This window comes from Orycteropus afer, unplaced genomic scaffold, assembly GCF_000298275.1.
Source record: "Orycteropus afer afer isolate SDZICR_OR568_19922 unplaced genomic scaffold, OryAfe1.0 scaffold00192, whole genome shotgun sequence".
Lineage (NCBI taxonomy): Eukaryota > Metazoa > Chordata > Mammalia > Tubulidentata > Orycteropodidae > Orycteropus > Orycteropus afer.
Genome location: NW_006921779.1, coordinates 5,204,683 through 5,215,140, shown reverse-complemented (window position 1 = coordinate 5,215,140; position 10,458 = coordinate 5,204,683). Strand labels below are relative to the sequence as shown.

The 10,458-nt window shown below is 40.3% G+C and overlaps 1 protein-coding gene across 1 annotated transcript in view; it reads left to right on the top strand.

Annotated features, from left to right (window-relative positions):
• Positions 1-10,458, top strand: part of AGO4 (argonaute RISC component 4) — a 50,588-nt gene that overhangs the window by 35,961 nt on the left and 4,169 nt on the right. Inside the window, exons 15-16 of the mRNA XM_007947652.1 lie at positions 7,725-7,826; positions 8,093-8,292. Of these exons, the coding sequence (XP_007945843.1) occupies positions 7,725-7,826; positions 8,093-8,292 (302 nt within the window). The remainder of the gene's footprint in view (positions 1-7,724; positions 7,827-8,092; positions 8,293-10,458) is intronic.

Genomic DNA, 10,458 nt, shown 5'->3' with positions numbered 1-10,458 from the left:
GGTATTTTCATGCAAATTCTTCTGCTAGTTGGGGTTTAGTCCAATTCTGCATCCTTTCCTTCAAGGCTCAGGGGTCCAAGATTATCTACTGTGTCTGTGTTAACTGGTTTCCCTTTTCTTTGTTGAAGAGGGTCTGTGCAATCCTTCTGCCTAGTCCGCCATCTTGCGCCGCCTCTTGAGTCAATCTCTTTTGAGATATGAAAGAGATTAAACAATAAGCTTGAGAGAAGCAGTGATGGGATAAGATAAAGGCCAACACATAAGGAGATCTCCAAGGAACCAGGAAGTAGAAGCTGACAAGACAAAGACCTTCCTCCAATACTGACAGAAAGAATACCTTCTTCTAGAGCCAGCACTCTGAATTTGTGCTGCTAGCTTCTTAAACTGTGAGAAAATAAATTTCTGTTTGTTAAAGCCACCCCTTGTGATATTTCTGTTATAGCAGCACTAGATAATTAAAGCAGTTAACCAGTTGTCATCTAGACAATTATGATTCATGGCAGCCCCATGTGTGTAGTAGAACTATTCTAGACTTTTCAAGGCTGTGTGACCTTTTGGAAGCAGATCACCAAGATTTTTTTCCCAAGGCACCTCTGGGTGGGTTTGAACCACCAATCTTTGGTTAGTAGTCAAGCACTTAACTGTTCCTGTCACCCAGTTACAGATACAAAAATTTTGGATCACTTTACTCCTTTAATCTTGCTTATAACATTATTTAGGAGCCCAGGTGGTACAGTGGTTAAGTGCTTGGCTGGCAACTGAAAGGTCAGCAGTTCAAACCCACCAGCTACTCCATGGGAGAAAGATGAGGCAGACTGCTTCCATAAAGATTACAGCCTTAGAAACCCTATGGTGTAGTTCTACTCTGTCTTTAAAGGGTCACTATGAGTCAGAATCAACTCAATGACAGCAGGTTTGGTTTTGGTTTATGACATCATTTTATTTTGTTCAGGCCTTCCCCATTTCACCCCGTAAAGAGACCAGATCTTTGTGTTGCCTCTCTCTTTCTCACTGCTGTCAAGTTGGATCCAACCTCATAGTGACCTCTCCTTGAGTTTCCGAGGCGGTATCACTATGGAAGTAGATTGCCCAACCTTCCTTCTGAGGAGTGGCTGGTAGGTTTGAACTGCCAGCCTTCTGGTTAGCAGTCATATGCCTTAGGCACTAAGGTACCAGAGCTCCTGTTGCCTAATCACTCTAATTATTTACTAGTACATCCTTAGTTTTTGTGTCTAATCCAATGTTGAGCTGTTTGTTTCTATTTTTTGAATCATTAATGAAAAAAAAGGTTTTTTATTCTTAGGCCACAGGTCCACCAGTCAGCTCAGGTTAAAAGTGCTATCTTCTATACTGCCCAAACTCCAGTTCAGTAGTACTTGTCGTTGTTAGGTGCTGTTGGGTCAGTTCCGACTCCTAGTGATCCTGTGTACAAGAGAATGAAACACTGCCTGGTCCTGTGCCATTCTCACAATTGTCACTTGAGCCCATCGTTGTAGCCACTGTGTCAATCTATCTGTGGTGGTTAAATTTGTGTGTCAACTTGACTAGGCCTGGTTGAGTGGCTGAGCAGCTGAATGTAGTGTTCCCCATGATGAGACTGGTAATCAACTCCATGGTGTAATCTACTATGAGCAGCTGAGTAGCTGCCTTTGGGTATGTGGTCTTCTTCCCATATATAAAAAACAACTTTGGGAATGGCCTCTAACTTATGGCATGCTTGAACCCTGCATGTAGCTGTGTTGTTGCTTGGCAGCCTGCCATGCTCTGCAGACCTTGGGACTTTCAATGGACTTGAATGAATGGCCTGCCGTGTGGTCTAGTAACATCAGGACTGTGCCTTATTATTTGTCAACCTTGGGCTTGTCAGCCTCAGCAGGCAGCAGCTGTCTGAGTGAAGAAAAGCCTCTATCTAGCTTCAGTGGGCTGTTAATAGGAGGCAGAGCTAAAGCCCAAGGCTGAGGGGCTTTTACCTAGCCCCTAGAGCCTGGCACTTTGAACACGGACTTAAAGCCTCCAAACTGTAAGAATAAACTCCTGTTTGTTAAAGCCATCCCATTGGTGGTATATTTCTGTCTGAGTGGCACTAGGTAACCGAAACACCATCTTGTTGAGGGTCTTCCTCTTTTTCGCTCTCTACTAAGAATGATGTCCTTCTCCAGGGATTGGTCCCTTCTGACAACATGACCAGAATGAGAAACTAAGCCACTCTTGCTTCTGAGGAACCTTCCAGCTGTACTTCCTCCAAGACAGATTTGTTTATTCTAGCAGTCCGTGGTATATTCAGTATTCTTTGCCAGCATCACAATTCAAATGCATCAGTTCTTCTGTAGTCTTCTTTATTCACTGTCTAGCTCTCACATGCATATGAGGTGACTGAAAATACCATGGCTTGGGTCAGGTTCAGCTTGGTCTACAAAGTGACATCTTTGCTCTTTAACATTTTAAAGAGGTTTTTTTTTTTTTTTTTTTTTTTTGCAGCAGATTTGCCCAGTGAAATGCATCCTTTGATTTCTTGACTGCTGCTTCCATGGGTATTGATTGTGGATCTAAGTAAAATGAAATCCTTGACAACTTCAGTCTTTTCTCCATTTATAGTGTTGCTTATTGGTCCTTATAGTACTTCTTAGACTTTGCAAATACAAATTCCCTGAACTCTTGCCTAAACTATGTGTATGAAACATTCTGCCAACTTCTCCTCAACTGCTGTTATTATCCCTCTGGTGACTTGATTTTTTATTGTTGTCGTTATGTGCCCTCGAGTCGGACCCAACTCATAGCGACCCTTTCTTGGGTTTCCGAGGCAGTATCATTACGGAAGTAGATTGCCCCATCTTCCTTCCGAGGAGTGGCTAGTGGGTTTGAACCACCAGCCTTCTGGTTAGCAGTCAAGTGCCTTAGGCACTATGCTACCAGAGCTCCCAAGTGACTTGTTTTATGACCTGGCTTATCTTTCTAAAACTACTTGCTATTTCATAGTTTTGTGCTTTACCATTAAGTGTTACTCCTAATCTTTTGAGATCAAGAGTCTCAGTCCTTGGTTTATGTTGCACCCCTGACATATCCCAACATCCTCAATTCTCTATTAAAACCATCTTGCCAATATTCAATTCTGAATCAGTCTTCTTGCTCATTGGCTTTGCTTCTACTCTTAGGCTGATAGGGGTCGCTGGAGGAAAAACCATGTGTTTAATAATGAATTACTAGAAATGTATGATAGCAAATCTCAGCTAGGCATCTGATGCTCCTTGGCAATTTCTTAATTTACCCTATTCCCAATAGCATCTATTCCAAACTTTTATATTCTTTTCAGGTCTCTTCCCTATCCTTGATGCCTTCATTGCCAGCAGAATTCTACATTCTGTTTCCCCCCAGAAAACAGAATCTAGAAGGAATTAATTTTCTCAGCTTCCTCTTCTCTACTTTAGTTCAATTTTCACCTATCTGTGCTCCTCATTCCACCTGTGCTTTTGATCCTAATCATTTCTCCCTTCTCTAGAATCTTGCTCATTTATTACTTATTATTATTCAAAATTTCAGGCCTTCCCATTCTATTGTTTCCTTCCCCTCACCCTGTGAAGTTGCTTAAGTCTTCCTCAGTACTCCCAATACACATCCCCTTGTCCCACTTCTCCCTTAGTCTACCTGCCATCTTATCTTTCTTTCCTTTCATGATCAAACTTTTAAAAACACTTTACTTTTCTATCTCTACCTTCTCACATCTGACTTCAACTCTCTGAAGCCAGGATTCAGTTTGAGTGACTCTATTGAGTTCTCTCAATGACTTGCTCATTTTAAATCCAGTGATAACTTGTCAGGTTCACACAATGACCTCTTTGCACTTAAGACAACCATTTCCCTTCTTTGATTTTAGCAATGTAACTTTCTAGGTCCACTAGGTCCACCTCTATAATGAGGCTTTCTTTACTTCTCATCCTCCCTCTCTGTCCATTCAACACTGATGTTTACTGATATTTCATACTTCTCCCTCTTCTCTTCTGAATCTCAACTCTTTCTCTTTAGTCTCATCCACTTTTCCGGGTTCACTTATTTGCTTATATGTTTTTGTGTGCTGTCAAGTTGATTTTTGATTGACAGTGACCCATGTGACAGAGTAGAACTGCCCCATAGAGTTTTCTAGGCTGTAATCTTTAAAGAGCAGGTCAGCAGGTCTGTTCCCCCTCTGGAGCCACTGGATGAGTGTGAACTGTGAACCCTTTGGTTAGCAGCCAAGTACTTAACCATTGCATCACCAGGGCTTCTTTATTTGTGTATAGTTTTCTAAATCTGTATTTCTAGCCCCAAACCTCTCTATGTAGCTCCTGATCTGCACTTCCAATTGTCTACCAGACATACCTACTTAGATTCCCCATAAGCAGTGCATCAGGCAAGATTGACTAGATTATGCAGTGGTAACAAGAAAACCAAAAATCTTAGTGACTTACGAAGCTTTATTTCTTGCTCACATTCACTACGGGTCTGCTGCAGCTGTGACCCTGCTGTCCTTCCTTTGCAACCTAGGCTGACAGAGAAGCATCTGTCTGGAACTTTGCCATTCATTGTGGCAGAAGAGAAAAAAGATACACGACAAACTACATGCTGATTCTTAAAGCTTCTGCCCAGAAGTAACACATTTTAGGCCACATTTTGTCAGCCAATGCAGGTTGTCACATGGCCACCCCCCAAGTTAAGTGGGTGGGGATATATAATCCTCCACTGTAGAGAGGGAACTGGAATATTGGGCAACAGTGACATAATCTACTACCAGGTATTCCAAGCAAAACATGTCTAAACCTTCTACTTACTGTTTTATCCCCATCCAAATCATATTCCTCCCTCTATTTTCCTTATATTCTCTTATTTGGCATCATTATCTATTAAGTCAGTCAAACTAGAAACTTCAGAGTTGTCTTTACATTCTTCTCTTCCCTCCTGTTCCCCCATATCAGGTGGTCAAACTGTGTTCGGCCCTGAAATGTCTCTCCTATAAGTACTTTCTGCGTGTTCACACTGGCCTAGGTACAACTCTTTTGTATTGCAGGAGACTCCGAATTCTCTCCCTAGCTCCGTTCCTCCCTCACAAGAGCATCTTCCGCCCTGCTCTGGTTAGGGCTGGGTTTTTGAAATACAGATCTTATCGTACAACTCCCCTACTCAACAATCTTCAAGGATTCTCCACTGACTATCAAACGCTTCTCTGTGGTGTTCAGTGTTTTCCCAAACTAGTCAAAAGATAATATTTTAGTTTCATCTTTCACCATGCCCTCATACACCTTCCATTTCCCATATATATATATTGTAAATTTTTATCCCCTCCTTTTTCATTGTTTTTTGTTAAAATTTAGATAGTCACATTCATCTTTTTTATTCCAGTTTTGTGAATTTTAACAAATATATGTAGTCATGTAAGCATCATCACAATCAAGATATAGAACAATTCCATCACACCAGATTCTCTAGAGCCCCTTTGTAGTCAACCCTTTATCTTACTGAGCCCTTGGCAACCATTGATCTGCTTTCTATTCCTATAATTTTGCCTTTTCCAAAAAGTCATATAAATGGAATCATATAGCCTTTTGAGTCTGGCTTCTTTTACTTAACCTAATGTATTTGATATTCATCCAGGTTGCTGTGTGTGTTAGCAGTTTGTTCTTTTTTATTGCTAAGTTATTTCATGGTTATGGATGTGCCAGCCATTCCTGAGTTTAGGGATATTTAGAGGATGTTACTAGTTTTCATCCCGTCCTCCTTTTCAACTCCTACTTAATCCTATAAAGCATGACTCAGCTATTTCCCCTCATTCCCCAGGTCTTCCTAGTGTCTTCCAGAATGCCCTTTTCACATTGCACTGCAGTTCATTGTGTGTGGTTTTCATTAAGAGCAGGAAGACAAGTTCATTTGCTCCCGCTATGCCTCTCCTTCTTATCCCCAGCATGTGCAGCAGAGCTTGGTACTTGGGTGCACAAGCAATAATTGTTGAATATGCTTGGCTCTCCTTTTCCCTAGGGCATCACCTCTTTAGGCTCTCATCTTTTTTTTTTTTTTTGGTTTGTTTGTTTGTTTAAAAAAGAGATCCCATGATCAAATATATTTGGGAAATGCTATATACTCTTATCTCCTTCTTTCAAATTATGCATTACTAAACAAAGGTTCTGAGAAGTCATACAATAGAAAAGTCTTTTTTAACTTTGGTTTAACCCAAACCAAAAAAACTAAATTCATTGCCTCCTCGTCTAGTCTAACTCATAGTGACCCTATAGGACAGTAGAACTGTCCCCATAAAGTTCCCAGTGCTGTAAATCTATGAAAGCAGACAGCCTCATTTTTCTCCTGTGAAGTAGCTGGTGGGTTTGAACTGTTGACCTTCTGATTATCAGTGGTTAGCCAAGTGCTTAACCATTGTGCCATGAGGGCTCCTTATGGTTTAACCCAGTGTTACTCAAATTTGTTTGACTGTAAAACACCTGAATACATTCTGCAGAGATAATATTCTTGAAGAACACATTTTGGGAAACTGACACAATACTAGAAACGTTATAACTCAATTACATTTTCTCTTGTCTGTCTAGGTACCCAAGATCACATATGAATTTGATAGACTTTTTCCCCGTACTCATAGATGTTATTATGTACATTGATGTATGTTTGTTAGCAGAAAGAAACAATAGTTAGAAGGCAGTCAAACTTTCATTGAATTTGTGCCTATATGCTAAATAAACCCAAACCAAACCCACAGCCATTGAGTCAATTCTGACTCATAGTGACCCTTTTAGGACAGAGTAGAACTGCCCCTTACGGTCTCCAAGGTTGTAAATCTCTATGAAGGTAGACTACCTCATCTTTCTCCTGGCAGAGTGGCTGGTAGGTTTAAACCGCCCACTTTTTGGTTAGCAGAAAAATGCTTTAACCACTATGCCACCAGAATACCTGTATGCTAAAGAGACTTCATGATCTTGAACACTGCTGTGCAATAGAAGAGAGTAAAAGCTGACCAAATTGCAAGATTTAATTCCTTTACTTGTAACTACATTTCTTCTCTCTGCCTTCTTAGAAGTTTGATTTTTAAAGTTTTGACTATAGAAGAACCTTAGAATTTTTAAAGTGTAAGAGATCATCACCTAATTTTATAGATGATTAGACTGAGGGCCAAAAACAATTAAGCTTTGTTCAAGGGATGTAGTTGCCAGGCTGGGCCTAGATCTGAAACTCTGGTTACCTCCATCCCATTTCAATGCCTCCTTCCTGATAATGTGTGTGCTGATGACTTAAATTCTTTTATCAACCCATAAAAGTATTTATTTTATTGAACCTGGTGAGCCAGTTCAAAGATTCCTTCACCTGAATTTTTACTTTTTACTCCACGTAAGATATAAATCTGCTTTTTCATTTCTTTATTTTTTTGGTCAGGAAGTTTATCCATAATAAATGTCAGTTTTTTTTCCTCTGTCAATATACTAATGTGTTATCTGTAAATAGATAAAGGTAAAATAATTTTTTGTCTAGATTCACCTAGAGAGACCCTGGAGTATATTTGTTTGAGAAAATACTTAAGGATGAAACAGTTGAATTAAGGAAAAAGTTACAGGGGATTCAGTATCTGGCATTAAACTGGTTTTCGGTACTTAAAAGTAGTTTACCAACTTGTTGCCAGCTTACACATAAAAAATGGCTTGAGCACAGTTTGGCACGTGGATGACTAATAACTTTTTATTTTTTTTTTTTTGTAGGTGGGAAAAAGTGGGAATGTACCAGCAGGCACTACAGTGGATAGTACCATCACACATCCATCAGAGTTTGACTTTTACCTCTGCAGTCATGCAGGAATTCAGGTAATTTGGAAGCTGGTCTAGATCTTTGGCTTGATAGGGTGATGTTTGTATATTCAGCAACTAGCTTGAGTAGACTTGTTATTAAACCCTGTGCATAACTCTGTTAATGCTTTAGCCTAAAACTGTTACAATTTGCTTTAGGTATCAGCTTGTAGATGTGCTGAGTAGAAATACTTCTGAGTTTAAGGAATAGGTTTCAATTCTTCTCTCCTCTTGGGTAGTCAACCCATATTAGAAATATATTAATTATAAAACTCTCTCTCCAGGGAACCAGCCGTCCTTCACATTACCAGGTCTTGTGGGATGACAACTGCTTTACCGCAGATGAACTCCAGCTACTGACTTACCAGCTATGTCACACCTATGTACGGTGCACACGCTCAGTCTCTATTCCCGCCCCTGCATACTATGCCCGGCTTGTAGCATTTAGGGCAAGGTATCATCTGGTGGATAAAGATCATGACAGGCAAGTTTCTTAGGCATAATAAAATCTCTTTCTATTTTAGCAGCATGTTAAATAATGAGTTACTTTAGAAAACTTCTTGAAAGATTTAAGCCTCCTCTTAGGGTTTAGATTGCAAGGAGCAAAAAAAGTTGCATGTATCTTTGAGAGCTTATAATGTGACTTTTGGTCCAAGAAATGCTGAGACTTGTTTATACTGGTATGGTTTGTCTAAAGCCTGCCCAAGGGAAGAGTCTGGAAGTGCCTGTGGTTTTCCCATAGAACCAAATGTATTTCAGTTCTGCTCCAGTCCTCAAAAGGTGGTCTGCCTGGTGCCCTGGTTCCAGTTAGAGACAGGCCTGTGGATTCCATCTCCTGTAAGTGGAAAGTCCTTACCACTCCACTTTCCTTTCAGCATAATCTGGAAGAATGAACCAGAGTGAACCTGGGCATATGTGGAGGGATTGAGTGCCAGACTCTTACCCCCAAATGGGGATCTCAAGATATTTTGACCTATTACTGAGCTACTATTAACTACCTAAAGAAGCTCTCTGCATTGATTTTCTTTTTCAAATGACCATCTGTGAAGTGTAGCAGTTTCTGGGCTCTTCCCCAAGTCTGAATTCGGCTGCTAAATACTAGACTAGACATTCCACTGCAAGCCTATTTTCTGTAAGGGCTGAAGATATGCTATTACGAAAAATGCCTAACTGTGGGTTTATACCTTCCCTTCTGTAATATACATTCATTTATTCATTCAACACATTTACTAGGTATTGACTGTGTGCCCAGTACTGTGCTAAAAAAAAAAAAAAAACTCACTGCCATCAAGTAGATTCCAACTCACAGTAGCTCCCATTGGGTTTCCAAGACTATAAATCTTTTTTTTTTTTTAATTTTTTATTGTAATTTGGGTAAAAGTTCACAGAACAAATTCATCTTCCATACAGCAGTTAACATACACTTTGTCTCATGACATTGACTATAATCTCCTACAATGCAACAGCTCCCCTCCCACTTCCTCCCCATAGCCACCTCTTCCCTGTGTCCTTCCCTCCATGCGCTCCTGCCCCCTCCCCCAGCTGTCTCCCTGTGCATACACAGCCCTTCTATTCTCCAATGACTGATCTCTCCAAGAAGTGTGTCTACCTAATGTAAATGTTCAGCTCATATGCCTGTCTTTTGTTTGGCTGGAAGCCATAGGAGTGGGTTCAATTCCAGACCTAACAGTCAGCTAGGGGCCATAGTCTCAGGGGTTCCACCAGGCTCTACCAGACCAGCAAACCTGGCCTTCCTTTTTTTAATGATTTTGAGTTTTGTTCCACATTGTTCTCCCACGCTATCCAGGAGCTCCTACATAGATCCCCCAAGGCTATAAATCTTTACGGAAGCAGACTACCTCACTTTCTTCTGTTGAGCAGCTGACTGGTGGGTTCAAAACACTGATCATTTGATTAGCAGCCAAATGCCTTAACCACTACATCACCAGAGCTCCTAGGTACTAAAAATACTAAGATGAGTAAGACATGTTTCCTGCCCATGGGGATTTTATGTTTCAGTGTAGGCAGCAATACAAGCAAATAAGATAACTGACAATTAGCCCAAAGCAGTATAGAAAAAAATGCAATGGGACATCGAAGGAAAGACAGAAAGAATTTCATAACTGGATGGGTGAGATTTGGCTCTATAAAGAAGGGAAGATTTTCTTGGTAGAGGGAACAATGGACACAAAGGAGGGAAAACAAGTGACATGTTTGGATAATAGCAAGTTTTCTTTATGTGGAGAATATTAAAAAGGAATAGCAAGGATGAAGCTGGAAAAATCTGTGAGAGCAAGCTTAACTTTGTCAAATGAGAAATTATATTCTTGGGATAGAATAGATCAGACTTGACTGTTAATTGGCTGTGAATAGCTGAGGAGGGGATAAAGTAAAAGATGATTGAGACTTCAAGGCTAGATGATAAGGGTAATAATAATAATTAGAGAAATCATAAGGGGGTGATGATGTACAATGAATGAAGTCTTTTATATTATATTGGGACCCTTAACAGGTAGGTTCAGAACTTGTTATTGTTGCCCCAAGAAACCAAAGGTCAAACCAACAGCCAATATTACCCTCAATGGAGAGAGACTGAAACCATTCCTCTTGAGAACAGGAACTAGACAAGGATGCCCGCTATCACCACTTC